Source organism: Sceloporus occidentalis, unplaced genomic scaffold (genome assembly GCF_023333645.1).
Source record: "Sceloporus occidentalis isolate IW3139 unplaced genomic scaffold, rSceOcc1.0.p SCAF_2, whole genome shotgun sequence".
Lineage (NCBI taxonomy): Eukaryota > Metazoa > Chordata > Lepidosauria > Squamata > Phrynosomatidae > Sceloporus > Sceloporus occidentalis.
The window spans coordinates 81,658,768-81,684,064 of NW_028316982.1; the positions used below are offsets into that span (position 1 = coordinate 81,658,768).

Consider the following 25,297-nt stretch of genomic DNA (forward strand, 5'->3'; position numbering starts at 1 on the left):
AGTTTTCTTAGAGGTTAGTCTCTTTGCTCCACGAGGAAAGAAGCAAAAAATACTATGGACAAATAACATATGTTATATTGAAATGTTAACTGTAAATGTACAGCAAATACATAGTCCAGTTCCAGCTAAACACAATACTAATTGTAACAGCCAGGAAAGCTGTGTTAATAAGCCAGCACTGCCAGAAGCAACTGTATATTAGGTTTTGACTCATTTCTTCAGAAGTTCACCCAGCCTTTGGCTGGTATAAATTGATTCATCACAAAGGGACAGATTCAGGTCATTGTAAGGTAGTGGGGCTATTTACTCTTTAAGGACTCTTTCAGAAAGGAACTAAATGCAGAGTGCATTTCAAAGTAACATGATAATAAGAATTATGTAAATATAACTTTTTAAAAAATCTGCTTTGCTATGTACTATTCAGTTACTGGATCTTATACATGACAAAGCATGGTGCAAGTAATAGCCTGGATTTGAAATAATGTCTTAAGAGACAGTCGCTTTAAGTCTGGACAATTATGGGCTTATTCACTGTGTAATATGAATATGCTTTACGTCATCATGTGGTCTGCTGAAATGTTGTTTTTAAATATTGGGGGGGGGGAGCCATTAGGGCTGAAGGGCGGGATATAAATACCTAAATAAATAAATATAAATAAATATTGAATTATTAGTTTGTTATTATTATTATTATTATTTATTTGTATTCCCCTTTTCCTCCAAAATTGGGGTTCAAAATGGTCTCCCTGGGAAGGGAGTTCCACAGTCTAGGGGCTGCCACCGAGAAGGCCCTCTCTTGTATCTCCACCAACCCTATTTGAGATGGAGGTAGGACTGAGACAAGGGCCGCTTCTGGGGATCTCAGAGCCCGGGCTGGGTCATACAGGGAGATATAATCTGCCCAATAGCCTGGATTTCAGCCATATATGGCTTTATAGGTCATAACAAGTATTTGAAACCTACACAAAGTGGCAGCCAGTGAAGCAGTTTCAACAGGGGCATTGAGTGGTCTCTGTAACCCACCCCAGTTAACATATGGCTGCAGCTCTTTGAATTAACTGCAGTTTCCAAATTCTCTTCAAAGGCAACTCCAAGAGCATATTACAGTAGTCCAAACGAGATATAACCAAGGCATGAATCACCATGGCCAGAGCTGGCATTTCAAGGTATGGGAATAGTTGGCTCACAAGTTTTAAATGTGCAAGAGCACTTCTGGTCTCTGTAGAGACCTGGGCCTCCAAGTTCACAGCTGAGTCCAAGAGGATCCCCAAACTGTGAACCTGCATCTTCAGGGGGTGTGTAATCCCATCTAACACCATATCCCCATTCCCTGATCTGCCTTCCGACAGTGAGGAGAAGCCATGGTGGCATCTGGAAATTTTGGAGGAAGCTCTTTTTGCCATCTATGGATGTGACACCTTTTTAAAGATGATTCCTTTTATGGTACTGAAACAATAGTGAGACAGTGAAAATAGAGTTGTTTTTAGAAGAGATTCTTATATCTAAACATGGGCTTCTTCACCACACATGGGAATGCTTCACTGTTAATCTTCCAATACTATTAAATAAATAAGGAGTTTATCACATGGAGGTCCTTCTCTGTGCTAAACGTCACGCAAGCGCCCCCCCCCCCAAACATCACGCAAGCACCATGGCACTATGGAAGTGGAATTGCGGCTTCTGCTCCGTTCCCATCATGCACTCATAACCGAGGGAGCCTCCTGGAGTGCTTTTCTTATTAACGGGATAAATTGTTAATAAGAGAAGCGCTCCAGGAGGCTCCCCCGGTTATGAGTGTATGACAGGAACAGAGCAGCAGCCGCGATTCCACTTCTGTAGTGCCATGGGGGATCACACCTATCTGCACTGATTATTTCCCTTTTGTTCTATCAAATTTCCCTGTTTTCCAGGACAACTGGAAATATACAAAGAAGATCTACAGCAGAAGTACAAAACAGAAGAAACTTCCATTCATCACACTTATTAAATTTAATCCTGAAAAGCATACATTTAAAAAAATAAATGGAACAGCTGCATGCTTCCATTCAGTGCTACAGTTCCTGTTGTTGTTGCTGCTGTTGTTGTTCTGAGCCTTCAGGTTTTTTCCAACTTAGGGAGACTTGAAGGTGAACTTTTTCTTGGCAAGATTTGTTCAGAGGAGGTTTGCCATTGCCTTCTCCTGAGGTTGAGGGCATGTGACTTTTCCATAGTCAGCCAGTGGGTTTCATGGCCAAGCTGGAAGTTGAAGCCTGGTCTCCAGACTCTTGGTCCAATGCTCAAATCACTACACCTCTACTACAGTAAATTTCTGATACTGATAATCATGATAACTATTATACCAGGAGTTCCATATTTTAAGTGGATTTCAACAAGATAGGTCACTAACTGTAGTGATTCAGTACTCAAATTCTAGCAAGAAACTCTAGGATGGCAGCATAAATATCACAGTTAATTGACAACTGAAGATTTGTTCAACTCAATGACACATATCATACCATTTTTAAGGGTCTTTCTTATACATCCAGTAGGACTAATCATGACTTCTAAACTTAACAAGTGTGGAATGAAAAAGTGGTTATCCTTGTGGAGTAGATCAATGCTTACCAATCCCACCTTCATGTAGAAACAAAAAAATTCAAAATGGTTTGCTAAGGGCACTGTCTGTATTCAGCTCTGACTTCTTTTGATGATGTCACATTTGATTCTTCACTCATCTTTTCTTTGTTTCTACGCCCAAGTTTTCTCAATTCAAGCTGGCACCTGACTCCACATAAATTTACTACTAGGAAGCAATTACAAAACTTACATGGGTCTCATTATGCTTCACTGAAGCAACAAATGTTCATCCTGGTAGGAATTTCAACAATGTAGAACTTCTTTTAGATTAGGAGACATAACTATTTGCATTGCAGCTACGTATTACCACTGTGTCTGCAAACCAATTATATGGAACCACTAAAATATATTATCTTCATTTTTATTTAATATAATGATACTCTACTTTTGAGGTGCAAACCCTACTATGGAAATTTACAATAAAAATGCTAAAAACAAAACAATTGACACAAAACATATTAAAAACACTTATGGGATGACAACAAATCAATCAGTCAGTATACGCTGAAGAAGAAGGGAGAGGAGGAGAAGACTTTAGAATTTTCCACTTGAAGGATTAAAGAGAACATGCAGAATTTTCAAGACAAAAAAATGTACACCTGTGAAGCCATCATCAAAAGAGATTCTGCCCTTCATACCTGGAGTCAGAAGCAATTTTGGATGGAGTTGAGAGTTGGAACTGGAGTTGGCAGAAATGTGCCAATTCAGACTCTGGCTTCAAAATATAAAGTTAGAATATTTTAATAATATATGATAAATGCATAATTTTTTACTTATATTTTACAGTATTTAAAAGTTGTTATATTCCTAGTTTGTTTCATGTTTACACTTTCATAGGAATCTAGGCATATTTTTGTGTTTAGAAATGTTAATTAAATAAGTACATTTTCTCTTCTATCAATCTAAGTAGCCTAAGTGGTGGTGACGAAATGCTACCATTTTATTACACTGCATTAGTTATTATTACTTAATATACGTTTTCCAATTTTGAAAGAGTTAGGATTAAAGTCACACAGTAGAAAAACAGAAGAGTCAGAGTTGGAGGTATGACATATACAGTATATACTGAACTATAAGTTGACCTCATGTATAAGTCGAGGTCAGGTTTTGGGGCCAAAATTATTAATTTTGCCATGACCCATGGATAGTTTGAGGGTAAAACCTAGAAGTTCCTTTGGTGTGTGTATGTGTGTGTATAGCAAGAGTAGGGCTGCCATAACCCGGTGGCCGCCGGGAAAAGCACGCTTTTGGGGGCCCCTCCCGGTCACGGTCCAGTCTGGCCCCCAGCAATGCATTGGTCCTGGCCCCACGCGCAGGCCTCTGAAGCAGGAGCTCGTCCCCTGCTTTGTTGCCAGCCGGCCATTGGCCAGCTGGCCAAAGGGGACGGGCTCCTCTGCGCACGCCTCCCGGGCGTCAGCAGGGGCCAGGGGCAGCGATCGCGGCCGGCCACCACGCGCCTTCCTGGCCTTTAAGGAGGCCTGGGACTCCTTAAAGGCCAGGAAAGAGGGAGGAGGCCGGTGGCGATCGCAGCCGGCTCTCCCTCTCTTTCCTGGCTTCTAAGGAGGCTGGAGCCTCCTTAAAGGCCAGGGAAGAAGAAGGAAGCCGGCGGCGATCGCAGCCAGCTCTCCCTCTCTTTCCTTGCTTCTAAGAAGGCCTTGGTCTCCTCAGAGGCCAGGAAGGAGGGACACTTTTTTTTATGTAGGGCACTTTTTTTAATTAAATGGAGGATGCCCCGTGCCCCTTCCTGGCCTTTAAGGAGGTCTCGGTCTCCTTGGAGGCCGGGAAGGGGCGTGGGGTGTCCTCCATTTTAAAAAAAAGGGGGGAAAGTGTCCTACATTTGAAAACGTTGTCCTACATTTGTCCCGGTCTGGCGGTCCTGAGGTATGGCAACCCTAAGCAAGAGAGACTCTCACTGAGCCTTTTCTTCATTGCTTCAACTTTCATTTCAGCCAGTTGCGCAGGCTGGAGGGGGACTCTTAAACAAACAGCAATATCAATCAGTCACCCAGGACTCTTTCTGCTTGGCTCTTTCTTCTTAAACTCTTTTCTGCACTGCATGGGGAAATTTGAAAGAGCTGCTATCACGTTTCATAGTAACCCATAAATAAGTCAACCTGGGATTTTGGGGTCAATTTTTGGGCATTTTTTAAAAGACTTATAGATGAGTATATACGGTAAATTCCATAGCCCTGCTGGTAACTGCCAACCTCACTGGTGGATCTGTAAGCAGAGCATATGAGGCCAAGCTATGGTTGCTAAGAGGACCAAACCAGATTGTACTGTGCCTGGCAGCAAATAGGTAATCAGTACAACTGATTGTAATTTTGTGTGATAAGATCAAACTATCCCACCTGCACAAGTATCTTAGTGACTAAATTTCATATCAGCTTAAGTTTCTAGACTGTTTTCAAAGGAAAACTTACTCAGAAAGTTTTACAGCGGTAGTCCAGTATAGATTTAAGCACTATGGCTATACTCAAGCCAGATATTTGACTTTCTCCAAATAGGGTCACACTTGATGAACTCGTTTAAGCTAGTAATAGGTCTTTCTGAACACCAGACACCAATGCCACCATAAATAATATGGGTTTGAAGAGTTTTTCCAACTATGACAACTGAATTTTCAAGAACATTTCTCATTAGGATGTTTTGCTCTCAACTGTGATACATTTTTCTTTATGTGCAATATTTTCGTCATTTCTTCCTTACTAGTTTTAGGGCTTTCACACGACAAGTTTGGCTCCCCATCCTATCCCCAAACCATTAGGGAGATGATATTCAAGGAAGTCATGAAACACAAGCCATATGAGAACAGTATCTAAAATTCATGCTAATATCATTCTAAAAATACACACACCTAAATTGAAATTTAAAATGTCACTATAGAATACCATTCCCATAATGGTATTCCACTTATTGCACTTTACATCTCAAAACACTACTCTTGTAGTGTGCAAAAAAAGGTGAAAAGGGCTACACAACAACACATTAAAAAAAAACCCTAATCCCAGGCCATTCTAGCACTGTATTCTTAAGGACCTACAATGCCATAGGATTACTGATATATGTAATTGTATTGATTCCTGTTCCTTTGTAGGGATGTTTTAACTCTGTACTGTGATGTTTTTAATCTTTTGTAAGCCGCCTTGATCATATTTATGGAAAGGCGGGGTATAAATAATAATAATAATAATAATTATTATTATTATTATTATTATTATTATTATTATTATTATTTGCTAACACAGAGGTGGACAAAGTGCTTCCCATGGGCTGTGTGCCTCCGAACCACACCAGTCCTTCAAAGTCACAAACCCCACAAAAAAATCCATGACATTTTTTGCCCTCCACAATATGAGGACATACAAAAATGCTCCCAGCCCCAGAAACACTCCAGAATAGCATATTGTTACCAAATACCTTCACTCTTCTTTGTAGTCCCTCTCAAAATGGTGAGAGGAAGTTACTTCTCATGACTGCCTATGGACATTTTGAAAGGGACTGCAGAGAAAGAAGAAGGTATCTGGGCTTGCTGTGGAGATGTGGACTGCAGAGGATGGTCTGGGAGGAAATTGACTTTTGGTCCCCATGGAATTGCCCACCCCTCTGTTAAAGCTTTGGGACAAATGGTAGTTACAGATAGGTTTTGGACAGCACTTTGTCTAGGTTGTATGGTTGAGAGACCAAGATGGTATATAGAGATCCCTTTCTGTTAAACTATGCACTCTTACTACGCATATTTTTCTTAAAACAATGGTAAGGTGGGGGAAAGAAAGATTGATTGCTGTTACCCATACATGACACTAGTATTATCAAACATTTATGCTGGACAAAGGCCCAGAACAGATGGGCAAAAAGGACTGCGGCAGGACTACATCAGTGCCGTTTGTGCCGGGACTAAATAATAATTGTAAGCCACTCTGATAGCCTTTAGGGCTAAAGGGTGGGGTATAAATACCATAAATAATTAAATAAGTCTTGAACTGGGCTGCTGGAAAGAATGGATTCTTTCCCTTCCTTTTGCCATCCCCTCCAACTCACAGAAAGAGGTTAGGCACAGCCACTAATGTCCTGGTTGCCTTACTAGTGTGTATTCACAATCTAAGTCTGCTCAGGCCATCACTCAAATCATTCTCTGTCCAGTTCAATCCCCTACAGTTTCAGCTGTGGCAAAATGTGGTATTTGTTCAGCCAAGGGGGGGGGGGGGATCCAGATCTTCTAATTCCACAACCTGTTCCTTTGTAACAAGAAAATATATGCCAGTGCTGATCATTACAATGAAGTACTTAATTGCTCAAAAGCACTGAACTTCAAGCACTGTGTTCTGCAGTGGCACTATTTATTGCAAATTAAAATCCCACTAATTAAAGCCACCTTGAGTGGATTAACCTGAAGTTCAGGAATTACTTTGATTTTAATTAAACATAAAGAGCAAGCTCGAATAATGTGAATGGCCTGCCAGACACACAGAATAGGGAAAGCTAAGGCTTACTTCTGTTTTGTTCAGACCTTATAATGCATTCTATTTTTTTCTTGTCCTAACAGCACGTAATAATGTTATGTAAGGTCACATAGTCTTCAGCAAAAGCTACAATAACAGACACAACAGGAGAGTTAAGGCAACTCAGCCGTAATGGAATTTCTGTGCTTTTGAAGTTGCATCACCTCCTTAATCAGAACAACATGCCATGTTTGCTAGAGTTAACAAAAAAAAGTTATATAAAAATATTTGTTTAAGGCATTCATGAAATGAAAAGCTCACATTCTGAAAAGCACAGCCATATCAATACAGATAGCGTGCTTTTCAACCTCCCCCCCCCCAAAAAAAAAATTGTTTGGGTTACATGGACAAATTGATAAACCTAGGAACTCTTACTCGGATAGGTACCACCACCATTAAAAGTGTACTAGCTGTTCTACAAACACAACTGCCAGCATGAAGCATGGTATGCATGGAGCAAGTGGTTTAATGGAAAACTTGGAGCAATATTAATGAGAGGCTAACTTAGCTCTGTCTCATTTTTTAATGGAGTTGTTCCAGTTGGTACAATTCACCTACAGGGAGAGTATGCTTAAAACAATCAGTCTCATGCTGTGGTATATTGCAAACCACTTTTTTTGCAGCTGGCCACTCAGTTAGGAAGCTAGACTTTACTTTGTTTATACTGTAACTCTGAAAAGTAATTACATTCAGGTAGACTGGAGAAGTATTGAGGTCTATTGCAAAAGCAATGAAATCTATGAAAACCTCCTGATGCTCTTTGTGACACATCAAGGGATATTGATAAACCCTATTATTAAATCCCATAGGAATGAATCTGACAAGGCAATAGACATTACTGGTTTCCATTAGAAAATGTCCAGTTTCTCTGAAAGAAATCAGGAAGGATGTAAGGAGCAATGATAATCTATGGAAAAGAGACAGGTTTCTCTCTTTCTTTGGACTGATATCACATTCTTTATTCCATGAATGCACAGACTGCATTATTTACAACAGCTATGAAGATATCCATATAGGTAAAACTGAGCTACATGTATGAAAAATGAACAGCTGCTAGGATGCAGAGTTCCCCACCTAATTATTATATTATAGGTTCAAAAAAGTTCAGTGAATCTAGATGAAGGAGATGAATCTAGTTCAGTATTCAGATATTTTAATATTTATATTCACCTCCCAAAGTCACAGCTAAAAGAAAAAGGCATATGGGGTCAGTGTATCTTATCTTTGTCTTCAATTCTTTTTTGAACATTCTTGTTGCAAATTTAAACTAAGGAGTTTCTGTTTCAGTCCAGCTATTCAAGACTTACTTAAAATTACTATAAAGGGTAAATTCTTATGGGAGCAACAGAGTTGCTACACTGTTGTGGTAACATAGGGATGCAGAAGCTATTTAAGAGATGTAGGATCACCTAAGAGGCAAAGAAATGCAAGCTCACATCTCTTAAAAGGTTTCCTGCATCACTTGAGAGGCAAATAGATGAGATCTCACATTTCTTAAATGCTTCCTACACCTTTGGTTACCAGACCACTGTGACAAGCATGCTGCTCTCATAAGAACTGATAACTTGGCATCTGACATGGACATGATTTCTCAAAGTCTGATATTGCATTCTTTCTGTACTATTGGAACCAAGAATCACACTGCTCATGTTCTACAAAAAAAAAGGGGGGGGTAGCATAATCTAGGATACATCGTGGTAAAGAAAACTCCTGCATATTACTTGAAAAGGAACTAAATAATTATGAAGGGCATTGAGATGAATCTAAAGCAACAAAGAAGCAGACCATTGCTGGGATGAGCTGCTTGAGAAGGTAGATAGCATGTGACTGAAATGGTTACAAAAGCACAATTTAAAAAAAAAAGCAGTTCTAGGATTTGTGTGTGAACACACAGAAGGGAAAAAACACAATTGGCAGGAATAGACATCACAGTTCAATGACCAAATTGCTGGTGCTGACAAAGAAATGTCTTGGTAACTCACTATAGACGGAGTTAGTGGCATTCATTCTGCTTTTGTGAGGAAATGACAGTGTAGAACAGCCTGTCACGACGATGTTGTATGGCACTGAAATGATTGCAATGCATTTTTACATTGCTGGATCTTTCTACATAGCCATTTCATTCTGACAACACTTGAGAGAAATAACTGAACCAATGGAAACTGAAGAGAGTTGTGTTATTTCCTTTAAAGCCACCGTCAACACTGCAAAACAGGATGTTTCCATTTTCTCTGCTATGCACCTGTCAGATGAAAGTAAGGCAAAAATAATAATAAACATCAAATAATTAACACATTACAAAAAGAGACATCTCTACTTTCAGCCATTCACTTTCATCTCAGGTATTAGGAGAGACAGGTTAAGGGAAGGAAACAATGACAGGGGCACTGAGGCTGTGATAATTCCAGAAGCAGTCAATGAAAGACTGGAGAAAGAAAGGAAGATGCTGCATAAGTGAAGACACGCCCATTTCAGACTGTTCACCTGAGAGTCCAGCATTAGAAAGAAGATAAAGCAGTACAGGCAGACAATGTGATCCTCCAAAGCCATCCTCGCATCTTTTTCATTGTAAATCAGTGCTGTGAAATGCAAGGCGCACCCTTTGGGCACCTAGCAGGGGCCATGTACCACTCTAGAGCCCTGTCCTCAGCCCCAATTTTCCTCTACTCCAATCAGTACCCTATTTAAAAGTTTACAATGCTGTAATACAGGGTTACTCCTGTAGATTGCGGAGTGCAGTCAGCTCTCTGTATCCATGGATTCTTTATCCACAGATTCAAGCACCCATGGCTTGAAAATATTAAAGAATATATAAATTTCAAAAAAAAAAATCTTGATTTTGCCATTTTAAATAGGGGACATCATTTTTGCTATGCCATTGTATTCAATGGGACATGAGCATCCAGGGATTTTGGTATCCACGGAGAATCCTGGAACCAAACCATAGCTGATATCAAGGGCCCACTGTATTATACTTTATATATGATTAATGTTCTACATTGAGCTTTTATTAAATAGATAAATTGTAGGGCAGGGGTAGGCAACCTTTTTGAGCCAGGGGCCGGGTTGCTGTCCCTCAGACAACTCGGGGGCCGAAGCCAGGGGGTGGAGCTTCCACCCTCTGGAGGTGGGGCCACATGCCAGGGGCGGAGCTTCCACCCTCCGGGGGCAGAGCCGCACACCGGGGCGGAGCTTCCACCGAAGCCCTCTCCTCCTCAGTCTTTTTCTGGCCAAACACCTCCAACCTGCATTCCAAAACACACACAACAGCACATTTGTGCATTTCACATGGCTTTACTTAACATGGCCTCTTGCATATTTCAGAGGCTTATTCCATAACCAAACCCCTTGGGTTTAACACTTAGCATGGTTTAACATGGCTATGCATATTGAACATGTCAAGGTGGTTTCACCGTTCTTGCACCAAGTGTACTTCTCAGAAGTGTGTACTTGGTCAAGGGACTTTGATTTTTCTTCACTGCTCATGAGTTTGTAAAAATCACAGCAATTTACATTGGCCTTGCCTCTGAGGCTTTCTGATATCAATATCACCATTAAAGAACCAAAAACACACAGAAAAGGCACTTTGGAAAGTCACACTCTCTTGGCTTCAGAAACAGTGCGTGCATGCCTCTCAAGCTGACTCATATCATCATCATCATCATCATCATCATCATCACCACCACCACCACCACCACCACCACCACCACCACACTATCACTGTCAAAACAAGGGAGACCTGTTAGCATTAAAAGCACCCAAAACACACTTTGGAAGGTGACACTCTCTTGGCTTAAGAAACAGTGCCTGCATGCCTCTCAAGCTGACTCATATCATCATCATCATCATCATCATCATCATCATCACCACCACCACCACCACCACCACCACCACCACCACACTATCATTGTCAAAGCAAGGGAGACTTGTTAGCATTTAAAGCACACAAAATCAAATTTAAAAGAACCTTGAGGCCTCTGGCCACTCACCTCCTCCTTCTGCTCCCCCTCCATCTCTTCCTCCTCCTTCTGCTCCCCCTCCTCCTCTTCCTCCTCCTTCTGCTCCCCCTCCTCTTCCTTCTGCTCCCCTCCTCCTCCTCCTCCTTCTGCTCCCCCCTCCTCCTCTTCCTTCTCCTCTTTCTTCTTCTGCTCCCCCGTCCTCCTCTTCCTTCTCCTCTTCCTCCTCTTCCTTCTTCTCCTCCCCCCTCCTCCATGCGCCATGCAGCCTGGGGGCAGGGCAGAGGAGAAGGTGGGCAGCACAGGGAGGTGGGGAGGGCGGCACGGGGCTTCCCCCTTTGCCGCCTCTTCCCCAGGCCACGCGGCCCTCCTCTTCCTCCTCCGCGCAGTGGAGGAGGAGGAGGAGGAGGAGGGCAGCGCGGTGGTGCGGCCCAGGAAGAGGTGGAGGAGGAGGCGACGGTGGTGGCAGCAGGACCAGGCTGGGGCTGGTCCTGCCGCCTCCACGGGCTGCATCCGGCCCGCGGGCCGGGGGTTGCCGACCCCTGTTGTAGGGCATTGTCATTTCCTAACCTGATAAGCATACACCATTCTCCCCACTAGCTTCTTAAATGATGTACTGAGCTCAATATGATTCATTTTTGAATAGTGGATTGTGCTGTACATTTATTAAGGACTAAATAAACTTTAGTTGACTTCTGTGCACTTCTCTGTGTATTCTATAAGGTCCAGAGATTGTAAACATTACTTGATTACTACTCCCAGAATCCTGTTTTATTGAGCATATGTGAACAGCAAAATGGAGAGAAAATGAGAGCGCAAATAAGCCTGCCTCACCAGTTACAACCAGCATGTTAAAAAAAGCATAAATCTATGACTGGTCACCAAAATGGAAATCATAAGGCAACTGGAGACTGGTGGGGGGAGGATTTCTGGAAGCATTCTAGAAGAAGCTTGCAAGTGGTCTCTAGAAGGCTCAAAGTGTTTTTGTTTACTTATGCAAGGCTTACTTGGTGTTCCCCATATGCATATTGTTAGTTTTGAATAAAATATGTTGAACTTCTTTTTTAAAAAATGGTGTAGCAACGTATTCCTATTACGTATATGTTATTTCTGCCTCTGGTACCAAAGTTTCTGTTAAAGAAGGAATGCCCAGGAATCCATCTACTTTGTAAATTAAGGTACAGTATATCCTTATTGTAATTATGGTGAAAGTTTACTAATTAATAAGAGGAAACTTTAATATATGTTATTTTAATTTTAAATGTTGATGCATTTTAATTTTAGGTTTTGGTGTATTTTATTTCAGAAAAAAATAAGTTATAAAACAGCACAAGCAACATTTTACAATGGCTGTTGTAAAATGCATGCTTGCCAGGTTTCTGATGATAAAGAGCCAAAGCAAGCTAAAAGATTCTTTTGGCCATGCCAGTCTACATTATTCAATATGCAAAAGATCTGTGCTTTTTCCTCTTTCATTTTTGTTAACAAACTGATATGCTGCTGCTTGAATAGAATGGAATATCATATTAGGTACTGATTACATTATAGACCTCATAAATAGCTTGAGAAAAGAGGCTGCATAAAACTTTAAATATTTTTTCATTTTTTACATACAAAAAGCCTTCAGCTCATGAAAGTAGAGCTTACTAAGCTATTAGGGAGAATCACTGTATCTCAAAAGTCCTTACAATTGTCAAGCATCTTTGGAAGCATTAGGCATTTTCCTCTATCCTTTGTACTAAGACAAGTGACAATCAAATGGTGATTGGCCTATCTTACATTTTAACTGCTTTTTTTCTTCAGGTGTACAGAGGACTATAGATGGCAGTGGGATAATGGTAAGTGACCATCTGGATTCAACCAAAGACCCATCTTGTTCTGTTTCCCACAGCAGTCAAGTGGGCACCTTTGCAACGTTCGAAAGCAGAAAAATAATCTACCAGATCAACCCAATTCATCTAGGCTGAAGGAATGGTCAATTTATTTCCAGTCTATTTCCATTTTGCATGTATTTGGTTATGAGTCTATTCCATTCCATTTTCTGTGAATGTTAGTTTAAGATAACACATGAAAATTGATCAATACACTCAAAGAACTCTAAAAAGAATGTGCCAGGGTTTACATTTGCTGAAACCATGTTGATTTTTTTCCAAGAGTTGTTCTTCTATGCCCATAATATTTTTTCTTCATTGACATTTTCCAACAATTATCCACATACTCTTTAAAAACTCTTGGGTGGATTAATTAACAGGATAGACTAAATTTGGTTGCCAACTCTGAGGCCTGGAAATATTCCTAAAGAGTACATATAGAGTATGACCTATACTAAGATATAATGAAGAAAACTGTGTATTAGAATATATGTGTGAGTGTTAATGAGGAAAAAGAGGCAGGTTGATGCTGGCCAGGGTAACCTGGATGGGGCTACCATCCAGTAACTTGCCTGGGTTAAACAAACTGAATAATTCAAAACATATAACTGTGACAAAATGGAATATAATTAGTGCCAAGCTTCAGCAGTAATTATTATCATTCTACCTGAAGAGTCAATTTCACATAATAACCTATTACAATTGGCCCCCTGTATCTTCTTGATATTATTTGTTTTCCCCTTCTGATTTGGTTAAACATAGCACAACACTGCTGTCTAATTAAAGTATCTGATTTTAGAAGACTACCCTCAGGGTCTCGATTGCCCAAACCTTGCCATAAATAAGAAAGGTCAACAAATTAAGCTGTGAAAATTAGGTTGATATCCAGGTATCATATGTCACCTGCTTTTTCCACTTCCACATCTCCTTGCCAAGATATCTTAAGGCAATATGTGTGTCATGCAGTTAGCGAGATGCCCTCTGTGCCACCTAGAATGTTTCCAATTACTCCACAAATGTAGCTAGCAAGCGTGTTGAATGAGGTATATAATAGTGGGTTCCACATCCTTTCAGGAACAGTTTAACAGACAACCAAAGCGTAAAAATTGTTTCACCAACGAGCTGGAACATGTGGCACATAAACTCATCCAACTTTCATACCATTTATCTTAGATTTTTGGGGTGACCAAAGCTCCCAGCTGCAAACTCCAGATGCAAGTTAACTGCCAGTGGGCTACTTTATCCCAGTTACTGAAGTCTGCAAGACTACCAACTCCTGCTGCTCTACCAGAAGAACTCTATTATCCTTGCCCTCTGGTGTGCGCATCTAGATTCTTACTCAGTTCCACTCTGCAAGGAGCACGGCAGGGAAAGCACTTATGCTTAGAAGCTCAGCACTAATAGACTTCTGCCACAGCTGCAGCCTGGTTCAAAGGGGCGGAAAGAGACAGTTAAAGTAAAGAAATAAACAGAGGAGAGGAAAATGCCAAAAAATGAAAGATTTTAGAGGAAAAATTACACATGGAAGGAGGGTTTCAGGAAAAGACCCAATGTGTGTGTGTGTGTGGGGGGGGGGGTAATGAACAGACAGATATGGGGAAAAGAGTGGTGTTTCTCTTCACAGATTTTTCTTTCCATATCAGAAGGGAGATAAAGAGTGCTTGAGGCAGGTGATATAGAAGCAACATTTTTTCCCAAAGAGTTAACACATGCTCTGCAGAAGTGTAATGACCAGTAAAGCCATCTCTCTGGAATATTGTCATTTGCTCCCTATTTGTATGGTGTAATTTGGTGCGTCTTTTGGCCAACCAAAATGATGCTCATCAGCACTGAATGGGGATGGCTTGGCACTGGGGGGATGGACCGGGGCCATTTTGAGGATGATTTGCTGTGCGATAAAATCCATTTTTCCCGGTCACACGCAGCTCCAAGCATCCCCTTCCCATTCCCATAACAGGGAAAATAATATGTGCTGTAAGCTTCATAGTCATCAAGGTCATTTTAAAGAGTGCAGGGCAAAATTATCCCTAGAGAAAAACTGAAAGCAACAAATGGTTGTCTGTCTGTCTGTCTGTCTGTCTATCTATCTATCTATCTATCTATCTATCTATCTATCCATCCATCCATCCATCCATCCATCCATCCTTTTCTGCTTCAGATAATGGACAAACTTCTCTCAGGCCTATTTGTTGCCATTTGAGGTGACTGAATGGAGCAGTGGTTCTCAAACTGTGGGGTGGGAGCCCCAGGGGGACACAATAGCTGCTTTGGGGGTGGGGGGGTGGGTGGGAAGAGAAGTCAGTTTGCAAGTACAGCAAATGTGAAAAAGAAGGCAAGGCTGTGTGTGTGTACGTGCACCATTGAGGATTGACTGGTTTCTGTCAAAGTGATGTTAAGCATCTTATCCCATTAGCCTTCCTCCAACCTCAGACATAGCAAAAAAACAGCTGTCCTTTTTTAAATGCATTTCCGACTCACCTTCTCAGTACATTTTGTCCTTGTTGCAACAAGCACATGCCACGAGACAGTTTCTCAGATGGGGGGCTGGGAACTAAAGAGAGGGAGCAGAGAACACGAATGCTAAGTGTTAAGGTGGAAGGCATGTGCAGCGTGTTAGCAGCACAAGCAGCCTGTATGTGTGAGAGAGGTGCTATCAATAGTACAGGTGCTGTCTGTGAGGTGAACAAAAATATGCACACTACACAAACAAAATATTTTTATTCATATACTACATCAAGGGGGGACAGCGTCTGCATGCAAATGGCAAGGAGGTCACAGGGGCAAAAAGGCTGAGAACCACTGAACTAGAGGACTATTGAGAGGCTTCCTAATTTTGCAACTACTGGATGAGATTCTATTGCCCAGTCCATGTCCGATATGATATTTCAGATTGCAAAATACAATGGCACAAAGGAACAGTGAAAGTAGAAGAAACAGAATGATACTGGTTATCATAGAATCACAGAATCAGAGTTGGAAGAGACCACAAGGGCCATCCAGTCCAACCCCCCTGCCATGCAGGAAATCCATATCAAAGCATCCCCGACAGATGGCCATCCAGCCTCTGCTTAAAGACCTCCAAAGAAGGAGACTCCACCACACTCCCAGGGAGTTTGTTCCACTATCGAACAGCCCTTACTGTCAGGAAGTTCCTCCTTATGTTGAAGTGGAATCTCTTTTCCTGCAGCTTGGATCCATTGTTCCTATTCCTGTTCTCTGGAACAGCAGAAAACAAGCTTGTTCCCTCCTCGATGTGACACCCCTTCAAATATTTAAACAGGGCTATCATATCACCTCTTAATCTTCTTTTCTCCAGGCTAAACATCCCCAGCTCCCTAAGTCGTTCCTCATAGGGCATGGTTTCCAGACCCTTCACCATTTTAGTCGCCCTCCTTTGGACACGCTCCAGTTTCTCAATGTCCTTTTTGAATTGTGGTGCCCAGAACTAGACACAATATTCCAGGTGGGGCCTGACCAAGGCAGAATACAGTATTACTTCTCTTGATCTAGACACTATACTTTTATTGATGCAGCCTAAAATTGCATTGGACTTTTTAGCTGCTGCATCGCATTGTTGACTCATGTTCAACTTGTGGTCTACTTGGACTCCAAGATCCCTTTCACATGTAGTCTCATTCAGCCACGTGTCCCCCATCCTATATCTGTGCATTTTATTTTTCTGCCCTAAGTGCAGTACCTTACATTTCTCCGTGTTGAATTTCATTTTGTTAGCTTTGGCTCAGTTTGCTAGTCTGTTCAGGTCATTTTGAATCTTGATCCTGTCCTCTGGAGTATTAGCTATTCCTCCTAATTTGGTGTCATCTGCAAATTTGATAAGTATGCTCTCAATTCTGTCATCCAGGTCATTGATAAAGATGTTGAATAACACTGGCCCCAGGACAGAGCCCTGTGGGACCCCACTGGTCACTTCTTTCTAGGATGAAAAGGTGCCATTGTTGAGCACCCTTTGGCTTCAGCCGGTCAACCAATTACAAATCCATGTAACAGTTACTTTGTCTAGCCCACATTTTACAAGCTTCTTTGCAAGAATGTTATGGGAAACCTTGTCAAAGGCCTTACTGAAATCAAGATATACTATATCCACAGCATTCCCTTCATCTAACAAGCTAGTAATTTTATCAAAGAAAGAGATTAGATTTTCTGGCATGACTTGTTTCTCTGAAACCCATGTTGACTCATTGTGATTATGGAATTGCCTTCTAAATGTTCACAGATTCTCTGTTTAATGATCTGCTCTAGAATCTTTCCTGGTATTGATGTCAGACTAACTGGACGAAAATTGTTGGGATCCTCTTTTTTCCCCCTTTTGAAGATGGGGATAACGTTTGCCCTCCTCCAGTCTGCTGGGACTTCTCCTGTTCTCCAGGAGTTCGCAAAGATTATTGCCAATGGCTCCGATATTACATTTGCCAGTTCTTTTAATACTCTTGGATGTAGTTCATCTGGTCCTGGAGACTTAAATTTATTTAAATTAACAAGGTATTTCTCTACTATCTCTTTACTTATTCTGTACTGAAATTCCCATAATCTGTCCTCTGCTCCATTATCCTCAGATTGAGCACCCTTTTCCTTTTCTGGGGACACTGAGGCAAAGAAGGTGTTGAGTAATTCTGCCTTTTCTCTGTCCCCTGTTAGCATTTTGCCATCTTCTCCACGCAGTGGCCCTACCATTTCCTTCTTCTTCCTTTTGCTGCGAACGTATCCAAAAAAGCCCTTTTTGTCGTTCTTAACCTCTCTAGCAAGCCTGAGTTCATTCTGCGCTTTAGCTTTTCTGACTTTACCCCTACAAATGCCTGCTATTTCTTTGAATTCCTTTTTCGTGATTTCCCCCTTTTTCCATTTCTTATACATGTTCCATTTAAAACCTAGCTCAGTTGAAAGTTCCTTAGTCATCCATCCTGGTTTCTTGAGACACCTCCGGTTTTTTCTCTCACTGGAACTGTTTGAAATTGTGCCTTCAGTATCTCCCTTTTGAGAAACTCCCATCTGTCCTGAACTCCCTTCTCTTTTAGTATTTCTGACCATGGGATCTCCCTCAATACTTCTCTAAGTTTACTGAAATCCACTCTCCTAAAGTCTAGGATGGGTGTCTGACTATGCCTGGCTTCTCCTTTCCATTGTATTACAAACTTCAGGAGAACATGGTCACTTCCACCTAAGGATCCCACCACTTGCACCTCATTAACCAAGTTTTCCTTGTTGGTTAGGATCAGATCTAAAATGGCCGGTCCCCTTGTTGCCTCTTCCACCATTTGGACCATGAAATTGTCTTCGAGGCAAGTGAGGAATTTGCTAGACCTTGAGGATTTGGCTGAGTTTGACTTCCAGCAAATATCAGGATAGCTGAAGTCGCCCATCACTGCTACATCTCTCCTTTCTGACTGTGTGGTCATCTGTTCTAGAAAGGCATCATCCAATTCCTCCATCTGATTTGGGGGTCTATAGTAGACTCCCATCATAACATCCTTGTTGTTTCCCTCCCCTTTAATTTTTATCCAGATGCTCTCCACCTGGCTTCCATGACTGATGTCCTGGATCTCTTCACTGGTGTAAATATCTCTGACATATAGTGCTATTCCTCCTCCTTTCTTGTTTGGCCTATTTCTCTTAAAAAGGTTATACCCCCCTATTTCCACATTCCAATTATGAGACTCATCCCACCAAGTTTCATTGATGCCTATTATATCATATTTGCTTTGTTGTACTAGGAGTTCGAGTTCATCTTGCTTATTTCCCATGCTCTGTGCATTAGTGTAGACACATTGCAGACCATGGGTCCCCTTTACTTGCTGCCTGTGCACGTTATTTGGCCTCCCACTGTTGAGTCCTTGCACTTTTTTTCTTGTTTCCTCTATGTCAGTTTGACTATTTTTGCCATCCCTTTTGCTTTCCTTAATATTGTCTCCCTCCCCCATGGAACTCAGTTTAAAGCCCTCCTGATCAAGTTCTTGAGACTGTTGGCAAAAACATTTCTTCCAACTGGCGTGAGATGCAACCCGTCCGTTGCAAGAAGTCCCTCCTCATGGAACCGCAGCCCATGATTGAAGAATCCAAATCGTTCTCGGCGGCACCATCTGCGGAGCCAGTTGTTCACATCCACTATTTTCCTCTCCCTTCCTGGGCTGTGCCCTTTGACTGGCAGAAGAGACGAGATGACAACCTGTGCATCCATTCCTTTCAGCTTCCTACCAAGAGCTTCGTAATCCCTTTTGATGTTTTGAAGGCTGTGTCTTGTAGTATCATTGGTTCCCACGTGGACCAAAAGGAAGGGGTATTGGTCAGTAGGCTTGGCCAGTCTTGTCAGCCTCTCTGTCACATCACGGATCTTTGCCCCGGGGAGACAACACACCTCTCGAGACATCTTGTCAGGCCTACAAATCACTGCTTCTGTACCCCTCATCAGGGAGTGCCCCACTACTTTCTCAGTGGGGAAAAGCACGGCTTAGAAAAGTACTCTTAAATTACAACAAATAAAACATTCTTGTTTCTCAAAAATCATTAAAATAGTTACTTTTTAGTTTCTTGTAAAAAACACCTCAAGTTACAAGGCACTCAACTGTGGTACAAAACACACTTTCCTCCTGCCCACCTCACTGTCATCTCTGCACTCACAAGAGACTACCAAACAACTGCATGAAGTATCACACAAGCCAGCACTGCAACCACGTACTCTCCGTTCTCCACCATTTATGAAGACCACATTTTAACAACAAAAGGAACACTTAAAATTACAGTTACATGGCAAAAAAGGGATGTTGTCCTTAATTAAGTTATAACTGTAGTGCAACTAAGGGGCTATACAGACTACCCCTTTCCTGGCTGGATCGGGGCCGCAGCACTCTTATGCCTCAGCTGCAATCCGGCTCCTTTTTGTGCCCTCCAAAGGGCGCCATAACTATGGCAGCGCAGCTGTATGGCATCCCTTCGGCGCTGCATCATGTAGATTCAGCCGTCTGGAAGGGCGCACGGCATCATGACAACCTAGGGGTAGAGACAGGGCATCCAGCATCAGGACACTGCACCCTGCCCACATGCTGGCACAAAGTGCTGGTCTGTAAAGGGCCTTAGTTACACAATTGTTATTGGCCAAAAGAATTAAGTACAAATAACCAGTTATTTGTAATCAGCTATTTCCACGCTCTGAGAAAAGCAGAAGCTAGAACTGCACAAACACACAGTCAAGACAAAAAACAAGGAAATGCAAGTACATGTTAGGCTTGTGAGATCCACTTTGTTTTGTTTTTTAACTTGCTCCCTGAGAGCCATCAGCTGCAGCCAGGTGCAAAACTGTCATTCAGGTGATCAAGATGTATGCTCACAATTAAGGGACAAGGTGCCCCCTGGCACGGGCTCAGTGCAGGAACTGTGCTCAGATCCAAAACCATGATCACTCGTCCTTTCATATAATATCCACTCCTGGTTCACCCATGTGTTCTTTTACAACAACCAAATTTAGAAGAAAAATGCTTTTCAGTTGTTGCTTTTCAAAGGCTGTGATTCAGAATCTTGAAGCTCTACCGCAAATCATTCAAGAATCTATCAGTGGTAAGTTCTGTCCACCATGTTCAAGCAGATATATTATTGTTAAGAGACAGAATGACCTAAGTACTGAGGCTATTTTTTTACAGAATTGGAGCATGCATGCCTGGAGGAATAGAATAACAGACTTGGAAGGGATTGCAAGCAATGTACTGCCATGCAGGAGCACACAACTAAAGCACTCCTGAAAAATGTCCACCCACCTCTGTTTAAATGTCCATCCGCCTGTGAAGAAGGAGAGTCTGTTACCCCCTAAGGCAGTCTATTTTGCTGTTGAAAAGTTCTTACAGTAAAAAAGTTCTTCCTAATGATTAGGTGGAATCTCTTCTCTTGTCATTGGAATCCATTGGTTCTTGTTTTAATCTCTGCAGCAACAGAAATGAAGGTCATACCATCCTCTACATGACAAAAGACAAAGTGAGCTTTTCCCCTGCTGCTCTAGAATACACCTCAGGTAGGCCTGGGCAATGCATTTCTTTCCAGTGCAAGTAGTCTTTAGCCAGGCAGCCACAGATATGACTACCAGCGAAGCCTGTAATAATGGAAATTCATTTGACCCAGTCATCAACTTCCCCTTTTATATTTTCCCACACGAGTCAAGTATCAGATAATGACACCCTTGTTTTAAGGCAGGAATGGGAATTGTGCAGGCTCCGTATGTTCTTGGATTGCAACTCCCAGCTTTCCTCATCACTGGCTATGGCTATGCTGTCTAGGACAAGGGAATTCAGCTCAAAGCAACAACCCACATGATTCCCATTTGTACTCTAAGGAATAAGAAATGTGTTAGAGAATTGGTAGCCCTCAGTATTTACTGCCATATAGAACTGTATCTGGATGAGCCCAGCCAAAGATTCTGCTTTATGTAAGAAGCTGAATCCATTAAGGGAAGCCATGGATATATATTCTGGTAAGTTTACACATTGTAGTTATGGTCTACAAAGTGGTTGTAGTTATGGTCTTTGGGGTGAACCAAGAGAACTGAACTGAACAGAACTGAAGCCATTTTGATTTTTTCTAAACCTTTGCTTTCTGCTATTTGTTATTCTGGGTTTTGCTATTGCTATTCCAGGTTTTGCCCGGTATTATAAAAATCAGGGCTGCATGGTTAATTCCCCATACCTTCCAAGCTCAGCCATATAGTATGACATTCAGCAGCATTAAAAGCTTGAGTGCTGCTCTGAGAGAAAGATTCCATGGTGATGAAACTGTAAAAAAGCCAGAGTATGCGGATTTTTTGAAGTCAACTGAGGATCTTGTGGGTGTGAAATTGTAGGCAATTACATTTGATCACTGTGTCAGACATATCTGCTGAATTTATTCAAATTTGCTATAGAAATTGTTCTGAAGTACTTCAGAATACCAAGGGCCCTGATTAAAGCAAATTGTGTCTCAATATGCAATGCTGCAGGAGGAAAAAAGAATCTAGTCCAATGAGAGCTGTACATGATTAGAAAATGTCAAACTAGAAAAACAACAACAAATTAAAGAAATGAAATGACTAAGAAAATATTACTTCTGTCTCAGAGTCTTTCAGATGCCAAAAATCAGCAGTAGACTGGAAACAATAAAGAGAGATTTATATTATGTAAATTATTTACAAAATATAATACTGTGTAAAGAGATGTATGTAAAGAGAGCTACAAGGAAAACAAAGACAAATGATTACGATCAACTTCAAATAATTTCTGAAGGAGGTAATGTAATCTGACAATACCACAAAAACTGAAAATAAATGATGTGTGTGTATGTACACACAGCACACACATATCAACATTAGCTCCGTATCCGTATCATTGCCCTCAAAATAGTAAAATACTAGCGATCACCTTACCCATTACCAACTCTAAAGCCTGATGTACAAATTAAGGTTAGTTTTTCTCTATGATCCCCACTAATAGTAAGTTTGTGAGTTTTTAATTGTATTTTTGTAAGTTTTTAATTGTAAATTTTTAGACTGTAAGCCACTTTGGGTCCCAATTTTGGGGGGAAAGCAGGATACAAATTAATATAATTAATAAATAACAACAACAACAATTGATAACTCATTATTTATTTGTTACATTTACATTATGCATCTCCTTCAATGAATTCAAAGTAGTATACATGATTTTCCTCTTTTTCATAACAATCCTGCAGGTGAGGCTGAGAAAGAGTAATTGGCCCAAGATCACCCACTGACTTTAATGACTGACCGGGGACTTGAACCTGGATCCTTGAAATCCTAGTCCAACACTTGAGCAACTACACCACTCCATGATTTATCCAAAACCTTGTTCTGTCCCAAGTTTCACTAGACTATACAAAGGTTGAAAGATTATTCTACATGAGAGGTGAGAAAGCTTTATACATTTTAGACTACAAATCTCATCATGCCTCACCATTGGCCATGGGGCTACTGCTTCTGGAAGCTGAGATCGAAAACATCTGGAAAGCCAGTGTTTTCCTGTTCAAGCCTGTACCAACTTCAAGCAGAGTATAAATTAATCTAATGAACAGACTGGGTCTGACAAACAATTCAGGCAGGCCACAGGTATTCCTTTGTGACATCTTAGTGGACCCTTCACACTAATAATCACAACTATGATTCCACTTTAACTGCCATGGAATCCTAGGATTTGCAATTTAGAGGTGAGTACTTAGAATTTTCAGCCAGAGAGCTCTAGTGTTTCACCAAACCACAAAATCTAGGATTCTATAGGCTAGAATAGGGTTGCCATAAGTCAGGACCTCCAAACCGGGACAAATGTAAGACAACATTTTCAAATGTAGGATACATTTTTTTTAAAATGGAGGACATGCAGAAAAATTGAATGATTTTTTAAAAATGTTAATATAAATGCATGTTTCTTAGGCATGATCAAAATGGAGGACATTTTGGCATTATTCCTAGACAGATGGCAGAAATGTACTTCCCTTTCTGGCCAAACCATCCCCCTCCATTCCAAACAGCACATTTGGGCATTGAACATGGCTTTATTTAACATGGCCTCTTGCATATTTCAGAGGCTTATAAATAAGGGAGTTAGATAGAGGGGGGTTAGATGGGCATGGGCTTAAATTCTAAAGCACCAGAGTCATTCTCTCTGCAGGGCTCTCAGACTACATACACACTGCAGAAATAACCCAGTTTGACACTACTTTAACTGCCCTGGCTCAATGCTATGGAATTCTGGGAAATATAGTTTGTTGTGGCTCCAGAGCAGAGCTCTGCTTGTTCAGTGCCAGGAGCTGATCTGCCTGTGTAGTTGGGCTATCTGTGAATTTCACAAACCGCTCGGATTCCCAGTGATCTGGCAGTATATAAATAAATCCTATTATTATTATTATTATTATTATTATTAAATAAGGGGGTTAGAGAGAGGGGGAGTAGATAGAGAGGGGTTGGAGGGGGGTTTAGATGGAGAGAAGGAGGTAGATAGAAGGGGGTTAGAGAAGGCTTAGCTAAAGTGGGGTAACACAGGGAGAGGGAGTCAGAGAGAGGGTTAGAGAGGAGAGGGGTGTGTGTTTGGGGGGCCTTGGGGAGGGGGCTTCCAATGTCCGACGGGGGCGATCCTGGGGGGAGCCTGGGGCCCAGAAGGGGCGCAGAAGGTGCCCTCTTGCCTCTCCCGGGTGCCAGCCCCTTTCTCCTCTTCTGAGCCTTGCCGAGGCCTCTTCCTCCTCTTCTTCTCTGACGCCTGGGTCCCTGAGGCACCCCTCCCCTTTGGTGAGGCAGCTCTCCCGGCGCTTCAGAGCCCCTTCCTTGCAAGAGAAGGAGGAGGAGAAGCCAAGGAGGAGGCCTGCCTGACTAAGCCTGCTCCTTGGGAAGGCTGGCCAATAGGGGGCAAGGCAGAGCAGCAGAGCCCACCCTCTGCCAGCTCCAGCCCTGCTGCGTTCCCTCAGCTCATTACAATGTAGGGATGCAGCAGGGCCAGGAGCCGGGCAGCCACCCGGGACCTGAAGAGGGCAGGACGGGACCGGGACCGCCCCCTAGAAAGCGGGGCAGTCACGCCTCCCGCCGGGTTATGGCAACCCTAGGCTAGAACCATAGCAGTGAAAGTGTAATCATAGGGCTATACAGGTCTACCTCAGTTATATAAGTAGATGTGCTCGTGGGCATTGCTTCTTTATCAGAAAATTTGGCACCAGAGGCAGAAATAACATCAAAAGAACAGGAATGGGTCTCATTCTCAGGTGGCAGGGGAACCCTTGGATGTCGCTCCTTGGATGTCCTTGAGGACCGTGGCTGATGGGTTGAGGACCATCAGGTGGCATGGGGGTTGCCTGATGTTTGGATTGATAGCCCCATGCTGGAACAAGCCTGCTGCAGCTGTAACCACTGAAATTGTGGCCACTGAAATTTTCAGGTAGAGGTGAATTTTGAAGAGCTGGCCCTCACCATTACAATCCCTTTACTGACAGTCTCAAAAACAACCCAAAACCCTAGGTGGCTGTGTCAGTCAAGATTTTTTTTAATCTCCATGAAGAAAAAGGGATCTTTCAGACTACATAATTATACCATTATGAATCCACTTTAATTGCCATGGTTCCATCCTATGGAATTCTGAGATCAGTCATTTAGAGAGGGGTATTTAGATTGCTCAATTAGAAAGTTCTAGCATCTCACCAAAATAACTCTAAGATTTCATACAATGTGGCCATGGCAATTGGAGTACAATCATAGTGCTATAAATGTTACTGTGAAAGGATCCCTGGTCTTTTGTATAACTAATGAGTCTTGCCCCCTCAAGACCAAGCTGCTGAAGACCAATAGGTATTGTTCATAACAGGTCTTAGACCCTGTGAACCCTGC

At 41.9% G+C, this 25,297-nt stretch overlaps 1 protein-coding gene across 4 annotated transcripts in view; it reads right to left on the reverse strand.

Moving 5' to 3' along the window:
• CUNH10orf90 (chromosome unknown C10orf90 homolog) overlaps positions 1 to 25,297 on the reverse strand; it is a 204,202-nt gene that overhangs the window by 97,411 nt on the left and 81,494 nt on the right. The window contains exon 1 of one of the 4 annotated variants that reach the window (XM_089507833.1): positions 9,101 to 9,150. The exons of the other annotated variants lie outside the window; for them this stretch is intronic. Coding sequence (XP_089363959.1) covers positions 9,101 to 9,125 — 25 coding nt within the window. The 5' untranslated portion in view covers positions 9,126 to 9,150. Of the gene's footprint in view, positions 1 to 9,100; positions 9,151 to 25,297 lie in introns of those variants that run through there. 4 annotated transcript variants of the gene reach the window in all.